This window comes from Doryrhamphus excisus, chromosome 6 (assembly GCF_030265055.1).
Source record: "Doryrhamphus excisus isolate RoL2022-K1 chromosome 6, RoL_Dexc_1.0, whole genome shotgun sequence".
Classification (NCBI taxonomy): Eukaryota; Metazoa; Chordata; class Actinopteri; order Syngnathiformes; family Syngnathidae; genus Doryrhamphus; species Doryrhamphus excisus.
This window is the reverse complement of record NC_080471.1, coordinates 2958444-2979605: the sequence shown is the minus strand read 5'-3', so window position 1 is coordinate 2979605 and position 21162 is coordinate 2958444. Positions and strand designations below refer to the sequence as shown.

The 21162-nt window shown below is 42.4% G+C and overlaps 1 protein-coding gene across 2 annotated transcripts in view; it reads right to left on the bottom strand.

The window, feature by feature from the left end:
• The window catches only part of LOC131131368 (aryl-hydrocarbon-interacting protein-like 1), a 32609-nt gene extending 29849 nt beyond the window's left edge, over positions 1-2760 (bottom strand). For both annotated transcript variants that reach the window (XM_058076034.1, XM_058076033.1), the window contains exon 1: positions 2565-2760. In XM_058076034.1, the coding sequence (XP_057932017.1) occupies positions 2565-2660 (96 nt within the window). In that variant the 5' untranslated portion in view covers positions 2661-2760. The remainder of the gene's footprint in view (positions 1-2564) is intronic.
• Between the last annotated feature and the right edge of the window lie 18402 nt (positions 2761-21162).

Here is a 21162-nt window from a genome sequence, read left to right as displayed (position 1 = left end):
AGGGATCGGGGTGAACAAGAAAAGAGATTATGCCATCTGGAGCTCCAGGGACTGCAATTCTATTCTTTCTGATTCATTGTTAATCCTTTTCTATTCTGGTTAATATAATTTAATACATTTTGTAAATCTAATACCAGTCTGTGAGCCATTTTTCCTTCTCATAACAGGATAGCAAAGAACATGCAAAAAGGGGGAATGAAATTGGCTTAACTTAAATTAAAAAAAAGTGGCCCTTTTGGCTTTGTTAGTATGAGGAAAGCACTGTGATATGTGAAACGTTTATTCTAATTAGGAAAATCCAACAAAACTACACTTCTCCTTTTTCCAGCTCTAGTCCATATTAGACCCGGCTCCTGCGAATGATCCCACTGTATTTGCTATGGCTTTCAGGGCCTGGTTGTAGCGGCCTTTGCTGAGGCCTTTCAGACAGCAGCTGAGGATATGCTCTAAGGCTACCTGCTACCTGTAGCATTCCGACCATCTGGCTGGCCCACTTCTCTGCTCCTGCTCACACATCCTCAAGGATCAGCAACCATCTCTCTTTCCTCTGTGCCTGAATATATCTTGCTGTGGCAAGCCCCCACCCCCCATCCCGTGAAAACATTACTGAGATTGAGATCCATCAGTCTATAAACAGTTATAAAGGCATTTCTAAAGCTTTGGGACTCCAGCGAACCACAAATGGAAAAAACACGTTACAGTGCTGAACCTTACCAGGAGTGACTGGATGGCGTTCTGAAATTACTTCAAGAATGTGCGGTTCACTCATCCAAGAGGTCACAAAAGACCCCGAAATAACATCCAAAGAACTACTGCGTCACTTGCCTCAGTTTAGGTCAGTGTTCATGACTCCAACATAAGAAAGGCATATAAGCCTGAATGGCCTGAACATTGCCAGGGCTTTCAGCCAGCAGCTGAGGATGTGCTCTAAGACAGTGATTCTTAACCATAGGGCCGCGGCCCAAACTTGGGCCTCAAGCGCCACCTATAGGGCCACAAAAAACGTTTGAGTTTTGCACCAGTGGGCAGCGAGGGCCGTGGAACTGCGTAGTAAGTTATCAACTGAAGACACCAGAGATAGGCTAGTTGCTATGCTACTGTATGTTATCCAGCAGACGCTCAGTTACAGTGCAGCTTCCAACCAGATGGTGGCGGTAATGGCTTAGTTGTTTAACAAGCTCACAGAAGATCTGAAGAAGACATTCAACTACAACTAGCAATGGAGAATTTTTTAAACCAAAAAAATGAAGACAAAAGGGGTGCCAGCCCGCCCCAAAAGACTACATTTTCATGTAAGTACAATCCTGACTTCATCATGTACAGCTTTGTAAATGGAGTAAGCGAGGCAGAGCCGTGAGTATTTTATCGCTACCTTTTTTAGTGATTGATTTCTTTTATTGATGTTTATTCTGACTCCCTTTTTTGTTAAAAGTTTGGTCTTTTTATTAATAAGCCTGACTTAGGTCTTTACATTTTTTCTTGCTTGATTTGTTCCATGAATTATTAACAAAAGTTCAGGTTTTGTGTTCAGTTTTGTTGCCGTTGACTAATATTGACTTTTGTTTCATGGTCTCAAACATTTACGTATGACAAACATGTGACCATGCAGTAATTCTTGATAACATGCAATAATTACAGTATTTTGCTGTATTTTTATCATTTTAAACAACATATTTCCCGTGTGTTCCTGTGATTTCAGATCTAGCACTACTTTGTGCCATACACATGTGTGATTTCATCATGGCAGACTTTGTTGCCAATGACTGCCTTTGGACAAATGCGGATCCAGAACCATGTCTTTTTGGGCCTGAATATACAGGGGTTTAGCTATAGCCTGTGAGAGTGAAACTTAGTCGCAGGGCTGGGTAAGTCATTACACCGTCATGAATAGGTGGTGGAAATGTGGAGCTTGTCAAGCCATGCCGACAGAAATTTCACCGTGTTTCACCGAGTGGCACAGTCTGCCTTGCTGTGTATAAGCAAAACATGGAATGTGGGATAATACTTTAATAATTTGGTTGTCGAATCGTAGTTGTTACATGCTTGTTTTTATCACTGCAGAGAAGCAGTGCATCACTGTGTCACTACACCAAAAAAATGTGTGCTAGCGCCTACAATAACAATGTTGCTGCTGCTAGGTTCATATACAAGTGAGTTATCTAAATAGAGCATTGTTAACATTTCTGGAGTGTTTTTTCCTATTAAAAAACAATTATTTTGTGAGAATACAATTTGTTGCATTTTTTCAAAGGAAAACGTTATGTTGGGGAAAAAAAGGTAAAAAAAAAAAAAACTTTTAGGAGAGTTTGGTTGCTTGTATTACTGCGCAGCTGCTCTGGTGCATTCAGGTGCATTCAGACACATCTATAGATATCTGATATCGTACAGCCCTTCTATTGCTCAACAGGTTGCTCTCACACACACGGCATCATGTCATGAATATTTCAACACAGACTAATTGAAGCAGGCAATGTAACACAAATGAATATGTGATACTGTAAAAAGATGCATATCTAAAAATGCAATCTGCCTTGGTTTAGCTTATTTAATGCTGTCTCCACTACCTTGGTCCCAGGTGGGAAGTGAGGTAGAGGGCCAGTGCCTCCAGCCAGAATCTTCTTTTTGACCCCAGGATGCTTGAGAAGGTACATCGCCTCCATTGTCTTCTTCTTTTAAAGTTTCTTTTATTTATTGGCCAAGGGAGCGCAGAGAGTGGCGCCTTGTCAGATGCTCTCTGACAGATGGCAGGATTAGGCTGAGATGGGGCATTGGCCACTTTAATCTGGGGAGTTAATCTCTCCAGTCTGGTCTTTCCATTGGAAGGAGCATCGCAGCAGGAAGGCCAACCACCTGACTGAAAGCTCAGGTGACCTCAGCCAAAGATCATTCTAGAACAGGAAGTATGACAGGCGTTAGTCAGTTCTAGTCAAGACCATGGACGCTCACTGGACACACCATTAGGTACAGCTGTACAATTTAATCTAATAAAACATTTCATGACAAAAAAATAACTACTATTAGAAGGCTACACTATATTTGGAGTTTGAAGAGGTGGAAATGCCTGTAGTGAATACGTTCTTCCAGAAGAGAGAGGAACATAGGGTGACCTATGAGAGTAGAGGTAGTAGTACACAGTTAGACTACATTTTGTGTAGACGCTGTAATCTGAAGGAGGTCAGTGACTGCAAAGTAGGAGTAGGTCAAAGTGCAACCAGACGGCATAGGATGGTGGTGTGTAGAATGACCCTCATGGTGAGGAAGATCAAGAGGGCAAAGGCAGCGCAGAGGACCAAATGGTGGAAGCTGAAAAATATAGCGTTGTAGGATTTTTATGCAGGAGTTAAGACGTGCTCTGGATGGTCAGGAGGTGCTTCCGAGTACTTTTTAGAGTTGATGAATGAGGAAAACGAGAGAGAAGGTAGAGTAGAAGAGGTGTCTGCTGTTGACTAGGAAGTAGCAAATATTGGTAAAGAGGAAGTGAGAAGAGCATTGAAAAGGATGAGAGTGTGATGAGAGTGTGAAGGCACTTGGTCCTGATGGCATACCTATGGAAGTGCCGAGGAGAGGTAGCAGTAATCTGCTGGGTTGTTCAATAGGATCGTAAGTGGTGAGAAGATGCCTCAGGAATGGTGGAGAAGTGTGTTGTGATTTTAAGAACAAGGGTGATGTGCAGAGCTGTGGCAACTACAGAGGCATAAGGACTGTAAGACAGATGTGCTGTAGGTGTGACAGAAGAGTTCAAGGTGGAGGTGGGACTGCACCTGGGATCAGCTCTGAGCCCCTTCGTGTTTGTGATAGGTAAATGTTCATTGAAGTTATCATATATTTGACTGTGAACACATTTAAATATTGTATGTATGTGCCCTGTATCCTGCTGACCTTCGGCTGAGTGTGCGTATGGAATAAAAGACTTCAAGACACTCAAGATTGTGAAGAGGAAACAGAAAACATCTGACCACAGCGGCACACAGAGGCACGACAAAGTCCACCAATTGTATTCTTATCATACATCTAAATCCAATCAACCGTTTTGCTTGTGTTTGCTTGATCACATCACATTGCAACTTCCACTTCCCTGTCCATTGTGAACTTTGTAACTTTGGGAACACCCCATGAAAATAAAAGGGAGGCAATGGAGAGTGTACTCAGAGCGGTTGGACATTGTATGCCGAGTACATCTCTTCCATTTCTCCTCGCGAGTAAAATAGAAAACTGTTGCCTTCTTTCTTCCTTTTCATTGTCACGGTGCTTGGACCTGACATTTTCTTGGTCCTTCGAGCCGGATGCTAAGATACCTCAGGATTCCAGCTGAGGAAACGACAACTAGAAAGACCGTGGCCACGGCATACAGACCCTTTCCGGGACTAGTTTTCGCCTCGTCAGCTGGGGTCTGACGGTTGACGGCATACCTCGAAGAAAGAAGACAACAGCAGGTGAGTGACGCGTCAAAAGACGGCGGAGTCCTATGCATTTAAATTCCGTGTAACTGAGGGACGACGGAGTCCGAGAAATTCCGTAAAGAACAGGACGGCGGAGTCGTATGCATTTAAATTCTGTGTATAAAGCCTTGTGAATACTAGTCAATGGCAAGTAACTGATGGACGGCGGAGTCCGAGAAATTCCGTAAAGAGAAGGACGGCAGAGTCCTATGCGCATTTAAATTCCGTTTGTGTGAATGAGTGTGTGAATGGAGAGTGAGTCTCACTGGAGATCACTCTCATATTAAAGCAGTGGGATTGAAAGTGGTGACTTGTTGTGGAAGCACAGGCAAGAATTCTCCGCCCTCACAAGGGTAGAAGCTTGAGAATTACTATAGCAAGGCACCACCTCACTGACAACAAATTGACCCAGTTATTAGAATTCCCTATGAATTACCATCATAACTGGGACAGATAAAGAAAAGGGACATAAAAGTTAAAATAAAAATTTTAAATGATAGAAAAAAAAGATGAAAACAAAACAAAAATAGGATAAATATAGAAAGAGAAAGAGAAAGGTTAATGAGGAGAGAGAGAAAAAGGAACAACAAAGTGCAGCAAAGGAAGCAAAGACACAGACAGCAAAATAATAGCAGAAATAATAATAGCAGAAAAAAAAATCCACGTACCTGTTGTACCGCGGATGTGATATCACAAAAAGAAGAAGAAAAAAAAAACTCAGCACAGGTGAGCATGTGACCTGGTGCGCCGAGAAGACAATCTAGAAAAGAAAAATAATCCATACAGCAGGCTCTACGTCGTGTGTCGCCGGGCACGAAGAAAAAAAAAAAAAACGCCACTTTAATCGTAAATATTAGTGTATGTGTGTCTGTTAGTTATTGGTGTCTGTTTATTATTGTTTATGTCTAGGGGACCTTCCTGTCTCACGCAGGACATGCCCCTTTTGCTTCAAAATGAAAGAATTAAGAAGTAAAAATTCAAATTATTACTTGAGGGCCGATATTAGTTCTATATAACACCAAAATATTTTTGGTTGGGCATATCAGCGCTACCCGGGAGCCCTTTAGTTTTTTAAGTAGAATATTTTTGACGTCAATGATTCCATTCTTCATGTGTCTTGAGACAATGATGAATAGAAGACTGTGGGCCTTTTTGTAAATGCATGCCATTTTACATCTGATTGAAAATGCAAAAACTAGACACCTTCCATGCGGAAGACATTCAAAAGTATTCCCAGGATAGTGGACCTAATGGAGGAAGAGGAATATATATAAGTAAACAGAGACCGAAGTCAAGGGCATGGCCGAGGAGACATTTACAAGACTAAAATAGAGTGACAATATGTATTAACGGTGAGGAGGAGGAATATTTAAATGGTATTTCCGAAACACTATGGTCAAAAGGACCATCGGATGTAGGATTAATTAAGGGAACATTACCAGTACAGTTTAGAGCAAAAACTGAACACATACTTTGTGTGCGTCAATACCCGTTGAAACCAGATGCATATGAAGGAATAAAACCTGTGATTGTTGAATTGAAAACAGCTAAAATAATAATTGAATGCCCAGATTCACCGTGTAATACACCCATTTTTCCGGTTAAAAAGGCTCCATCTTCTGTTGGCTGGAGGTTGGTACAGGATCTAAAAGCAGTAAATTATGCAGTAATTCAGAGGGCGCCATGTGTACCTGACCCACATACTCTTTAAGGTCAGACGCTACATACTTTACGGTAGTAGACATTAGTAATGCATTCTTCTCAGTGTCAGTAGATAAAAGACTGTCAATTTTGGTTCGCTTTCACTTTTAGAGGGAAGCGATATAGACATACATATACAAGACTACCGCAAGGATATTGTGAAAGTCCCACCATTTATTCTCAGGTTATGAGCACAAGCATGGCAAAGTTTTCTCCCCCGTTTTCTCCTTATATGTTGACAATATCCTTCTAGCCTCACCTAACAAAAAAAAATCATGCGTAATGGATACGCCTTGCTGCATCATCTTGCCAACGAAGGGCATAAAGTTAGCAAAAACAAACTACAGCTTTGCAAAGAAACTGTCAAATATTTAGGGCACCAATTAAATGCAGCAGGACGAACTGTACGGAAAGATAGAAGAAAAAGTAGTATTACAAGCACCAATAACAAAAAACAAATGATGTCGTTCCTCGGGTTGACTAATTATTGTCGAATAATGTTGGATACCAAATAATGCTGAAATAACAGCCCCATTATCAAAATTGATGTATGAAAATGAACCTAAAATGACTTAATGTGTCACTTGGACGCCTGAAGCAGAGAAGGCATTTTGTGAAATAAAAAAGTTTGTGTCCAGTACAACATTTGGCTTTACCGAATTACCGAATTTACTTTTGTACAAATGGTAGATTGTTAGGGACATTTTCTGACCTCAGTATTAACACAGAAATGTGGAGACAAGCTAAAACCAATAGCTTACTTTTCATCGAAGTTAGACAGTGTAGCATGTGCTTTACCTCACTGTGTGCAAGCAATAATTGCTGCCTCAATGGCTGTGGAGGCCAGTGCATCTGTACTATTCCATTCCTTGATTCTGCGGGTTCCACATGCTGTGGCAACATCGCTTGTGCAAACCAATATGACTTTCCTGTCACCAGCACGCCATCTTTCATGTATGGCTACATTATTGTCACAACCGCATATACAACTCAAGAGATGCACTACCATCAACACAGCTACTTTGATTCCACTTCCTGATGATGGACTTCAGCATAGTTGTCAGGAATTGGCTGAACAGTCTGCTAAATGTAGGACAGATCTGATTGACATACCTTTACCTGATGGAGAAGTGTTGTTTTTTGACGGATCATCAAAAAGAAATGAATGAGGTAAAGCATTGACAGGTTATGCAGTCGTCACTTCAACATCAGTGCTAAAAGCTTCTCAATTGCCCAGCAATTATTCTGCACAAGCAGCAGAATTAGTAGTTCTGACTGAGGCCTGTAAATTGATGAAGAATAAAAGGGCAACTATTTACACAGACAGTCAATATGCATATGCTACTGTACATACATTTGCACAGTATTGGAACAATAGGGCAATGATCACCTCCACTGATAAACCTGTTACACATGCACAGCTACTGCAAAATCTTAGCTGCGGTGCAGTTGCCAGACCAAGTGGCCATTTGTAAGTGCTCAGCTCATACAAATGGAACTGATAGTGTTTCAAAGGGAAATTCTTTCGCAGATAAAATGGCTAAGGCATCACATGTCTCAACAGAAGGGATGGGTACCCAGATATATCATTATTTTACCACATATGACTTTATTTCTTATTCAAAAGATTTTTGTCAACATGAAGGAAAGAAATTTTGTGTGGTCATCATAGATGCATTCTAGATGCATTCTAGATGCGTTCTAGATGGGTTCTCAAAATGGATCGAGCTGTTCTTAACAAAACACCCCGATGCCTTAACAGTGGCAAAAGCCCTTTGCAAGGATATCATACTCCGATATGGTATCCCAGAAACCATCTACAGTGATAATGGTACCCATTTTGTTAATCAGGTGATACAACAAATAGGAACTATGTTTCATATTTATCTAAAGAATCATTGTCCCTATCAGACTCAAAGTGCGGGACTGAATGAATGAATGAATGGAACAATACAAAATAGACTTAAAAAATGTATGGAAGAAACAGGGAGGCCTTGGACACAGTGCCTGGATCTAGTGAAATTATACATCAATGTAACATCATCAAACACCATACAAAACGCTGTTCAGAAGACCATATAGACTACCTCATTTTAAAAATCAATGGGAAACAAATGAAGACTCCAATCTTGCAGACTATATGAGACAAATATTAGAAAAGCAAAAAGATATATGCCAACCAGCTGAGGATCCTTCTGTTTCCCAGCAGGAAAGCAAGTTAGTCCAACCAGGAGATTGGGTCCTCATTAGGAGCATCAAGAAAAAGCATTGCCATTCACCAAAGTGGGAAGGTCCATATCAGGTCTTATTGAAAACGCCGACAGCGTTAAAAATAGCTGAAAGAACGACGTGGATACATATGACCCATTGTAAAAAGATCCTTTCTGCAGACAGTCCCGACGGGAAAGGTGAGCAAAAGTCTGACAGCAAGGTGGGTGCAGACATTTAGAGTCTGAAAATACCTGACGGTCAGTGAAGCCTTCCAAGACACCAAGACACCAATCCCAGTAGAGGAGGGCGACCGAAGACTTCTGCAGAAATGTTTATTGGAATGAAATACTTGGTGGGAGTATGGTTTTTGCCATGTTTCTAGTAGGAATAGGATTGATTACAAAATTGCTATTTGGACCACTGAATACCACGTTGGTGAAAGAAAAGACCAAACGAAATGTAAACACGATCGTACGAACACCTTGGATAATTAGAGGGACATACAACAACTCCATATGTATGACCATAGCTTCGAATACGACCACTGAACTTCAAATACCCATATCATCAGTGAAAGGATTTTCAAACGGACATCAAGTATCAGGGAAGACATGCTAGTTATTGGTGGTATGTTACTGGACATGTGTTAGATCTAAGATGGGCCTCATTAATTACTACTCAGGAAGGTGACTACTGGACACCTGGTACCACCATAGAAGCAAAACATTTTCACAATAAGATTATGTTGAGAAAACAAGGGCCCGTTTTAAGTATGACCTTTGCTTTTAGTTCAGTCAAACTTAACCCACATGACGAACCATTCTATTTTCAATACTTCATGTTGGGGTTTTCCTTTATGGGCCTACTCATCTGAGGCAGACCCCTAATTCCCTGTAATTATTTGTGAAAATCAAACAATGACATACGTATGCTGATCTGCCAATCACAAATGACTATATGCAACATGCTGGTGTTAAAATAGCTGTAATTCGAAATGCAGATGATTGGTTTCGTGTCACTGTAGGCATTTCACAACAAAACAATAATTGGGTGCTGTTAGTGGAACAAGCAGCAAATGTGTCATATCGAGGAGATTGTGTAGTATGTATGGACCAAGACCAATCCTTAGAATAATACCGGCGACAATACCTGATCAGTGTGTGTTTGAAACTATGTTGAACACTGTACCTAATGATACCTGTAAAGTTTGGGATACTGTGTTTCCCCTAATCTTAAAAGAAAAACAAAAATCCATCTTTTCTAAACATGTAGCACTAAATAACTTCACCTGTGTTCGATTGCAAGGAACAGGAAAACAACATTTGGCAACTTATCGTCTGACTGGTGTAACTCTATACTCTCCCCTACAGTCGAACTATTTACTCCTGTGTCACGTAGTTATGTTTGGTGGTGGTGCAGGGATAGTAGGTTATTGGACACCTTACCAAAAATGCCACAGGATTGTGTGTCTTGTGTGCTTTTGCCAGTTTCTATCTTTCCTATGTCAATGAGTGAACTAAAACAATTACTCTACCTTGACATATGGAACAATCCATTTTGAAAAAAAAAAAAGGTCTTAACCAAGTTGGCTAGGTGAAAAGGATCCAACATACATTGATGCCATCGGAGTACCTTGTGGGGTGCCGGACGAACATAAAATAGTGAATCAAAAAGCCACTGGATGGGAGTCAATTTTCCCATGGGTTACAATTAATAAAAATACGGACAGAATAAACTACATCCACTACAATGTACAAAAATTGGGTAACTGGACACATTGTGGGTTTGAAGCTGTGCGTGATCAGCTGAAAGCCACATCCCTTATGGCTTACCAAAACAGGATTGCGGTGGACATGTTGACAAAGGAAGGAGGCGTTTGTGCTATGTTCAGTGAACAATGCTGTACCTTCATTCCTAACAACACAGCTGTTGATGGCAGCTTGACCCAAGCCATAGAGGGTCTCCGCACCTTGAACGGTAAAATGAAAGAACACTCTGGAGTGAATACCAGTTGGTGGGATGATTGGTTTGGCATGTTCGGCGAGTATAAATCCTTCGTGTCCACACTATTGCTCTCTATCGCAGTTTTTGCAGCCATCTTAACATTGTGTGGATGTTGTGTTATTCCCTGTCTACGAGGGTTGTTTAACCAATTAATTACAGCCGCTATTACACCCGTAGAGGCTAAGATGGCACAAATGTATCTTTTATTGGATCAAGAGGGAAGTGACAGAGAGTTTGAGACAGCTATTGAAATGGAGGAGGACGTCCACCTCCCAAACCTGTTCCCAGAAGCAAGGGACGATGAGTAAGCAACAAAACGTACAGCATATCCTTCTGAGTGTAAATGTATTGTTTCATAAAATGACTTCCTAGCAGAAAATGCCGACAGGAAGAGGTTAGCGAATGATATGAGAATTTGTGCAAATACATGATAAACAGGAGGGAAATGATAGGTAAATGTTCATTGAAGTTATTATATATTTGACTGTGAACACATTTAAATATTGTATGTATGTGCCCTGTATCCTGCTGACCTTCGGCTGAGTGTGCGTATGGAATAAAAGACTTCAAGACACCCAAGATTGTGAAGAGGAAATAGAAAACATCTTACCACAGTGGCACACAGAGGCACGACGAAGTCCACCAATTGTATTCTTATCATACATCTAAATGCAATCAACTGTTTTGCTTGTGTTTGCTTGATCACATCACATTGCAACAGCCACTTCCCTGTCCTTTAGGGCTGCATTGTGAACTTTGTAACTTAGGGAACACCCCACGAAAATAAAAGGGAGGCAACGGAGAGTGTACTCAGAGCAGTTGTACATCTTTTCCGTTCTCCTCGCGAGTAAAACAGAAAACTGCCTTCTTTCTTCCTTTTCATTGTCAAGGTGCTTGGTAACAATGAAGTTATGGGAAACAGTAGTTGAAGCTAGACTAAGAGCAGATGTCAGCATTTGTGAGCAGCAGTATGGTTTCATGTAAAAAATAAAAAAGTACTACAGTTATACAGTATTTGCCTTAAGAATGCTAATAGAGAAGGTCAGAGGGAGCTGCCTTGTGAGAAAGGCTTTGACAGGGTGCAGAGACAGGAACTGTGGTATTGTATGAGGAAGTCTGGAGTGACAGGGAAGTACTATGTCCAAGTGGTGTAGGACATGTATGAGGACTGTAAGACAGCAGTAAGATGTGCTGTAGGTGTGACAGAAGAGGTGGAGGTGGGACTGCATCAGGGATCAGCCCTGAGCCCCTTCGTTTTTGCTATGGTGATGGACAGGCTGACAGATGAGCTTAGACAAGAATCTCCATGGACTATGATGTTTGCAGACGACATTGGGATTTGAGAGTAGGGACTGGTGGAGGAGATGCTAGAACAGTGGAGGTTTGTCCTGGAATTGAGAGGAATGAACATTAGCCGCAGAAAGAAGTGTATGTGTGTGAATGAGAGGGAATAATTTTTTTTTTGATTTTTCGACTGTGTTAAACAGAGTTCTATGTGGTGGTAGTAAAATATCCCACCAGCGGGGAAAACCGCCTGCAAGCTGACTTCTGCCCTGTTGCTGTGTCTGAAGGTAGGAGGTATCTGCTGGCAGTGAAAGAGAGATTCAGAATTTTCTGAGGGAGACACCCCCACCCCTGGGTTGCAATCCGACAGATTGGTAGAAGGTGTTCACCACACCCACAAGCTATAGCCCAGGACGGTTACCACCGTAGCCTTCATGTAAACCTATGGCCTATAATGTGTTATTTGTTGTGTGGGATCTCCCTCTCTCAGCCGGGCCTTTGGCAAAAAAAAAAAAGAAAGGTCAGCTGCGAGTCTACTTTATTCTTCGATTAAATTACTATTAGTTAATAATGTGTTTTATTTATTTGCTTTAAAGAGGCGAAATGTAGCCTATTTATTTTGTTTTGGAGAATAGCCTATTGGCCTCCACGTACATTTAAATTGTAAATTGCGCAAGACGTGGATTAATGTTCTCCTTAAATTATTATTATTTATTATGATTTTTTATTCTGTCTAAAAGAGGCGGAATTGTATTTTGTTTGAGAAAATAGAACTGTCACTGGCTTTTATTTTGTGAGGAGTTTCAGTTGCACATTCTGTTGGATTAAAGGTTCTTAGAAAAATAATTCTTAATTGAGAAAAAACAGACTGCCTGTGGACATTTCTTAATGATTAAATCAATAATTGTATAATAATAATGTTGTTAAATCTCATGATTATTGATCAAAAAGTGTTGAAAACACCCATCCCTAAAAAGAGGTAAAGAAGCGTGTGCAGAGGATGGAACGGGTGGAGAAAAGAGGAGCCTCCGAATGTCTGGCCTTCGTAGGATGCAGACTTGGAATTCAAACACAGCCCTTATTACGATGGTAGCTTGCGCCTTTGTTGACACTCGGAGCAGCTGTTAGCTTTGAGCACGCTTTTGCTACTTGGATTGTCAATCCCCACAGAGATATGAAAGAAGAGAGGCAGCATAGTGGGAGTTTACTTTAGTTTATTGCGAACATAAAAAACATCCACAGCATAACAAACCAACCAAAATCAATACAAATAAAAATACATATGTATACGTACACATATTCAAAAAGGGAGTGGGAAGAAGGCAAAACTTATCTGGTCCCACCCCCCTAACCACCCCAGAAATTCCAACCTCATCCCAACAAAAACATATATTATTCCTTGTCCACACAGAAAGAAACTCCATATCCAACCACCCTCACCCAGCTCGAGGCATCCAGCCATCTGCCAAGAGCAACCAGTTCATTATTAGTCTTCCTACCGTACATAGTCCAGTACAAAAGAAAGAAAGAAACCACCCCAGCTAAACAGTCGCCACACCAGTCATCACAAGCTAACATGGAGTGAAAAACATCAATGTTCTGGTATTGTTTCATCCATCCATCCATTTTCCTCCGCTTATCCGGGTCCGGGTCGCGGGGGCAGCCGTCTTAGTAGGGAAGCCCAGACTTCCTGGTCCCCGGTCACCTCCACCAGCTCCACCGGGAGGACACCAAGGCATTCCCAGGCCAGCTGTGAGACATAATCCCTCCAGCATTTCCCCAGGGCCTTTTCCCGGCTGGGCATGCCCGGAACACCTGACCAGGGAGGCGTCCAGACTAGATGCCCGAGCCACCTCAACTGACTCCTCTCAATGTGAAGGAGAAGCGGCTCTATTCTGAGCACCTCCCGGATGGCTGAGCTCCTCACCCTATCTCTTAGGGTGAGTCCAGCTACCCTACGGAGGAGACTCATCAGCCGCCTGTATCCGCCATCTCATTCTTTGGGTCATTACCCAAAGCTCATGACCATAGGTGAGGGTGGGAACATAGATCCACCGGTAAATTGAGAGCTTTGCCCTCCGGCTCAGCTCTCTTTTCACCACGACGGTCCGGTACAGCGACCGCATTACTGCCGAGGCTGCACCGATCCATCTGTCGACCTCACGCTCCCACCTTCCCTCACTCGTGAACAAGACCCCGAGATACTTAAACTCCTCCACCTGGGGCAGGACCTCATTCCCAACCCAGAGGGACCACTCAACCCTTTTCTGACTGAGAACCATGGCCTCTGATTTGGAGGTGCAGAGTCTCATCCCAGACGCTGAAACTTTTACTTTTGAGCAACATGTCTCCGTCGCTACACATCAAAAAGGTCATGTTCTCGACTTAGTGTTTTCACTTGGCCTTAATGTTGCCAACCTTTGTGTGGAAGATGTCCATTTGAGCGATCATAGTTGTGTCTTATTTGATCTGTTCCCTACACTTGAGCCTGTGCTTCCTGTGGTTAGATCGCAGAGACGCATCATCTCTGAGAATATTGCAGGTAGTTTCTCTGTCCTGTTTGATCCACATCCGTTCTTGGAATGTGAGAATGTTGATAATTTTATAAATTGTTTTAACGACCACTGTGAATCAATTTTAGATTTGGTTGCACCTGTTAAATCCAATCTGGTGTCTCAAAAATCTGTATGTCCCTGGATAAATGACTGTATTCGGAATTTGAAGCGACTTTGTCGGAAAACTGAGCGTCTGTGGAAGGCTACTAAACTTGAGGTCCACCGATTGCACCTTCGGGAACTTGTGTCATCTTTAAATGAAATGATAAAAACTGCTAGATCTGACTACTTTAAGCAGTTGATTATCTCAAACAAGAAGAAACCTCAAGTGCTCTTTGATACCATCAATTCTATTGTCTCTCCTGCTGCTCCTGTTATTCCTGTTTTTTGCAAAGCTGATAGCAATGATTTTCTCAAAGTGTTTCTCAGCAAAATTCAGGACATTAAGAACAATCTTCCAGTGTTCTGTGGGTGTAACCCTGTTGTTCAGGAGCCTGCACCCCATGAGTGGTCCTCTTTTAAACCTGTGACTGAGGTTGAGATTTCAGCTCTGGTAACAAAAATGAAGCCATCTTCCAGTTCATCTGATGTGCTGCCCTCTAAACTCTTTTTGAAAGTGTTTGATGTCATTGCCCCCTGGGTTACTAAAGTGATCAATCTGTCACTCGCTACTGGTGTTTTTCCCAGTGCTTTTAAACATGCTATTTCTTAAAAAATCAAATCTGGATGTCGCAAATCCCAAAAATTATAGACCTATATCAAAGCTTCCTTTCATGTCTAAAATCTTAGAGAAGGTGGTCTCCGAACAGCTGCTACATTTCTTGCAAAAATATGATATTTTTGACACTTTCCAGTCTGGTTTTCGCAAGCTTCACTCAACAGAAACTGCCCTGTTAAAAGTGTCTAGTGACATCATGATGTCTGCAGATTCTGGAAAATGCACGGTCCTTGTTCTGCTAGATCTCTCCTCGGCATTTGACACTGTCGATCATCAGATTTTGCAAACAAGACTACATGACTTAGTCGGACTGTCAGGCTCTGTCCTAGCATGGTTCTCTTCTTATTTATCAGACAGGAGTTTTAGTGTCTCAGTTAACCAGATCCGATCTGACTCTGCTGATCTGTTGTTTGGAGTACCTCAGGGCTCTGTTTTGGGTCCGATTTTGTTTTTGTTATATGTTCTCCCTCTAGGAAAGATTATCCAGGATTTTGATGATGTCTCCTACCATCTGTTTGCTGACGACATTCAGCTGTACTGTTCTTTTAAGGCTTCGGAGATACAAAAATTGAACTCTTCAATGAATTGTTTAGTGCAAATAAAACAATGGCTTGGCGCTAATTCCCTTCAACTTAATTCAGATAAAACTGAGGTGCTGGTGATTGCCCCTGATGAAGCTATTCCAGGGATCAAACAGTATTTGAGTGTTCACAGCCTGTCTTGTAAGTCAAGCCTCAGAAATCTTGGAGTAATTTTTGACAAGGAAATGTCATTATAGCACCACTCAAAGCAGCTCACTCGGAATTGTTCCTTTCAGCTAAGAAAAATCTCGAAACTTCGAACAATGGTATCTAAAGGTGAGCTCGAGATGATAATCCATGCCTTTGTGTCTTCTCGTTTAGACTACTGTAATATGTTTTCTTGTCTAAACAAAAAAGAGTTGTCTCGTCTGCAACAGGTTCAAAATTCTGCTGCGCGGTTATTGACTCGATGCAACAGAAGGGCTCACATCAGGCCGATTCTGAAAGCTCTCCATTGGCTCCCTGTCTCATTCCGTGTGAATTTTAAAATCCTGGTGCTCACTTTTAAGAGCCTTGCACGGCCAGGCCCCTGTCTACATACGAGACTTGTTGCGTCCCTATACCCCCTCTCGGAGGCTGAGATCGTTAGATCAAAATTTACTCATGGTCCCTCGTAGTCGTTTTAGGACCCAGGAGACCTATCTTTTCAGGTTGTTGCGCCGAGGCTCTGGAATGACCTTCCACCCTCCCTACGTTCGCTTGACTCTGTCGATGCATTTAAGAGTAACCTTAAAACTCACTTGTTTTTGCAGGCATACCCAGCTCAGTAGATTTAGGGTACTATGACCATCATATATTTATGTCTATTTTATTGTATACTGTTTTTATGTTTTATGTCTATTTTTATTGTACATTGTTTTATTGTATTTTTTATGTGTATTTTAACTCTGTGTTTTGCCTTTTGTGAAGCACTTTGTGACTTCTGTCTGAGAAAGGTGCTATATAAATCTTACTTACTTACGCTTCACACTCTTCACAGATGCAAACCGTCCCAGTAAACTGAAGGTCGCAGCCCGAAGAGGCCATGAGAACCACATCATCTGCAAATAGCAGAGATGAGATTCTAAGACCCTCGAACCGGACTCCCTCAACACCTTGGCTGCGCCTAGAAATTCTGTCCATGAAAATTGTGAACAGAATCGGTGACAAAGGGCAGCCTTGGCGGAGGCCAACGTTTACCGGAAACAGGCTCAACTTACTACTAGCAATGCGAACCAGAACCAGAACCAGAGCTGGTCCAGTGTTCCACGACCAGTACGAAAACCACATTGGACCTCTTGTAACAAAGGTTCGATCAACGGTCGTACCCTTCTCTCCAGCACCCTGGAATAGACTTTCCTAGGGAGGCTGAGGAGTGTGATCCCCCTGTAGTTGGAACACACCCTCCAGTCACCCTTCTTAAAAAGGGAACCACCACCCTGGTCTGCCAAGCCAAAGGTACTGTTCCCGACTTCCACGCAATGTTGAAGAGACGTGCCAGCCAAGACAGTCCCTCAACATCCAGAGCCTTGAGGAATTCTGGGCGGAACTCGTCCACCCCCGGAGCTTTGCCACTGAGGAGCGTTTTAACCACCCCAGATACCTCAGCCACGGTGATGGCACTGTCCACGTATGTGTCCTCAGACTCTGCTTCCTCTATGGAAGGTATGTCAGTGGGATTGAGAAGGGCCCCAAAGTATTCCGTCCACCGTCGGACTACATCCCCAGTCGAGGTCAACAGGCCCCCGGTTTCCACTGTAAACAGTGTGGACCGGGCACTGCTTCCCTTTTCTGAGGCGCCGGATGGTTTGCCAGAACCTCTTCGAGGCCGACCGAAAGTCGTGCTCCATGGCTTCACCGAATTCCTCCCATACCCGAGTTTTTGCCTCGACAACCGCCGAAGCCGCGAACCGTTTGGCCTGACGGTACCTGTCAGCTGCTTCCGGAGTCCCAGAAGCCATCCATGCTCAATAGGACTCCTTCTTCAGCTTGACGGCGGCCCTGACCTCTGGTGTCCACCATCGGGTTCGGGGCCTACCGCCACGACCGGCACCGACCGCCTTGCGGCCGCAGCTCCAATTAGTCACCTCAGCAATGGAGGCACGGAATATGGCCCGGTCATCCCCCGGGATGCAGGTGAAGCTCTGCCAGAGGTGAGAGTTGAAGACTGAAGAGTTGAAGGTATTGTTTCAGTGAGATTGAAAATAAAAGTTTGTGAGAGTGAAAACAAAAACTATTCTTAAAAATACCTCAAATTAAATAATCACACTTGAACCTTACTACTTCCCAGTTGTCACTGCTATCCCCACTACAGTGTTTTTCACTTCCACTTCCTTTATTCTTTTTTTTGTACCCTTTCCCTTCCCTACATAGTGTCATGCATTAAAAAGCCAGTGTGTGGAGTGGGCTAGTTGAGAGTGGGCAGCAGCCCCAGTCAGCAAGCCCTCACCCGGCTGCCCTGTCGACTTAACTTGAGTTAATCAGTGGCGTGTTGTCCTATGTTGTGTGTTGCATTAAAAAGACGGGACCGAGTCTGTTGGGATGGATAGACCCCACCCTCCCAAACCCATGTCTCGCCTACCCTAGTTCTCTTAGTGGGGATGGCAATGACAGCGGTTACAAGCAGTAATTAACTTGTCAACAAAACAAAATCCAATCACTAACCAAGCCTACCAAAAAGGAAAAAACATTGGAGATGCTTGACTAGTAAAAGTAAAGGTCTCACTGCCACAATTCTTTTTCAGTCAATTTTTCTTGATGACAACACATACGTAACCAGACTCTGTTTTATAAATTTGCATCCTGTTAACGTATATTTACATCCCTTCAATATACTTTCACTATACTTTCCAAATATTTTTGTATTTAATGTATACTTATATTTAAATACTTTTATATTTAGACATTGTTTCAATTCTGCCTCCAAATCATTCCACAGTCGTACCCCATTAATTGTAGGGCTAAAGCTTTTTAATGTTGTTCTATGTTTTTGTTTCCTGAAATTTAGCTCCTCACGTAGATCATAACCACCGGTACGTTCATGAAACAATTTCTGTAATGGATATGGTCAAATATTATGCCTTGGTTTGAATAAGACCTGTACTGTGTGGAATTCTACTATGTCATGAAACTTCAGAATTTGTTATTTTAAAAATAATGTGTGTGTAAAATCCAACTTTATGAATGATTTGAACTGCTCTTTTTTGTAGTTTTATTAGTGGTTTTAGTGTACTTGTATATGTATAACCCCATACCACCATAGTGTAGTTTAAATATGGTCAGCTCATTCTCAGTGACAATTACACATTCACACACTCGCATTCACATACACAACACACCTCCATATGGACACTCACAGCACATGGGTGCTTCTCTATACAATCTACTATCTTATCCCTGATGTTTATATAGTATTGGTATGCTATTATTACAGTAATAATGATGTCAAGCAGTGAGATTTTAATTACTGTAACTGTATGGTTGCAATTGTGTTTACTATCATGGGTCATGTCTTCATTGTTACTTCATTGTTAATGTAAGGGCATTTAGATCAACAATACTATCTGCCCCAATGGCTGGATGGGACAAAAAATATATATATATATGGTCAGCTCAATGAACAAGATAGAATGTACAGGGCTCTGCTGTTTAGGGCTGTTAGGGCTTTGCTTTTGCCATTATTGAAATATGTCTTGATATTTTTGTTGATATATATTTAATGTGGGATTTCCAAGTCGTTTGATTTCATGCACCCCTTCTATATCGACACCCTCAATCTGAATAGTTTCTTGTACATTGGTTTTACACTTCCCAAATACCATCATTTTACTTTCTCAGATTTAGTGACAATTTATTTTCTTTGAACCACTCATTTATTTTATTAAATTCCTGATTAACAACTTGGGGCAGTTGTTGTAAATTATTCCCTGATACAAAAATATTTGTGTCATCTGCGAATAACTAAGTCTCTGAGACGTTTTACAAATATTATTGATATAAAATGAAATAATTTTGGACCTAGTACTGAACCTTTAGGTAATCCACATAAAATGTTCAGACATCTAGACTGGTGATTGCCCATTTTCACACATTGTTGTCTATTTTTTAGGTAACCCACTGTAATGCTACACCTCTGTTACCATATCAGTCTAGCTTATTAATTAATATCATAATTTGTGTCAAATGCCTTACTCAGGTCAATAAAGCCCTATAGCAGATTTGTTCTTATCTATTGGTTATGTCTTCTGTATTATCAAAGAGAGCATGTGATGTAGAATAATTATTCCTCAAGCCATATTTATATTTTTAGTTTATAAATGTGGCTATGGCCCTTAACACTTTTGCCTTGTTGGAGCCTGGAGAATTCCTCTGGAAACTTCTTCCTTTGGCAGAACCCGTTGATTTCCCGCTCGGCCTTCTCCAGCTCCTCCACTGACAGACAACTTGAACAATTCTCCCTTTTGAAAATATCCATATTCTTCTTCAAAGAGCATCCTTTTTGTATCACATCCAAATCAGACTGGGCAAGCTCAGCGGTCAACTGTTTCCTTTTCTGACAGCAAGCCAAAAGCCAGTTCTTGAATCTCAACATCCAAGATACAGACCTTTTCAGGCCAGTCCAAGATGAGAAATAACTGATCATGCCAATCAAAGCATCATCCTCCTCGCTGGCCTGTACAGCATTCACTGCAGCAGCTTTCTTGACCTCAGGGTCATCTGATGGAAGCTGTTGAACATCCTCAGGATTAACCGGCCACGTACACTCAGGTTGACGGAGAAAACAGGGACCTGACACCCATGACACCCATGAATAAAGATCGAAGCGGCGCGCACAGACGCAGCGGCTCACGGCTCTCCCTTTCAGTGCTTTTTTGCTTATTTTATGTGTGTTTGTCTATGGACTCTATCCATGTATACATCGGCATTACACCACTACACCCGACAGGACCTTGTGGACATCGGCTACCGACACAAACTGGCAGTTAGCAGAGACTTTCATCGTCAACACAACATCCCAGACGAACTAGCGAGACCACCGGGCGCTCCGTGGATTGTTGTCAGGTCTGGAAAGAGACGCAGGCGGCGTCAGGAGCGCAAGCAGAAGCGGGGCCGCCGGTCCGGCCTACTGCTACGGCTACGAAACAACCCACATAAGCCACCCCTGCCCAGTCTGTATCTCACCAACGCCAGATCCATTACCCACAAAACGGACGACCTGGAGTTACAGCTCGTGGGAAACCGCTACATTCGTGACTGTTGTGTCCTAATCATCACGGAGACCTGGCTCAAACCGTCGATCCCCGATGCTAGCGTGCAGCTAGCCGGCCGCTCTCTACACCGCTGGGATCGAACAGAGGACTCCGGTAAGAGCAGAGGTGGGGGGGGTCTGTATTTACGTGCATGAGGATTGGTGCAACAACAGCAAGGTCATAGAGACTCACTGCTCCCCTGACATTGAGTACATGTCCGTTAGATGCCGGCCGTATTTTCTCCCGAGGGAGCCAACTGTTGTGATCGTCACCGCTGTTTACATCCCACCGGATGCTAACGCTAGCACGGCACTCTCTCTCCTGTTGAACGTCATCAATGAACATCAGCGGGCCCACCCTGATGGCGTTCATATTATAGCTGGGGACTTTAATAAGGCCAATTTAAAGACTACTCCCGAAGTTTCATCAGCATGTCAAGTG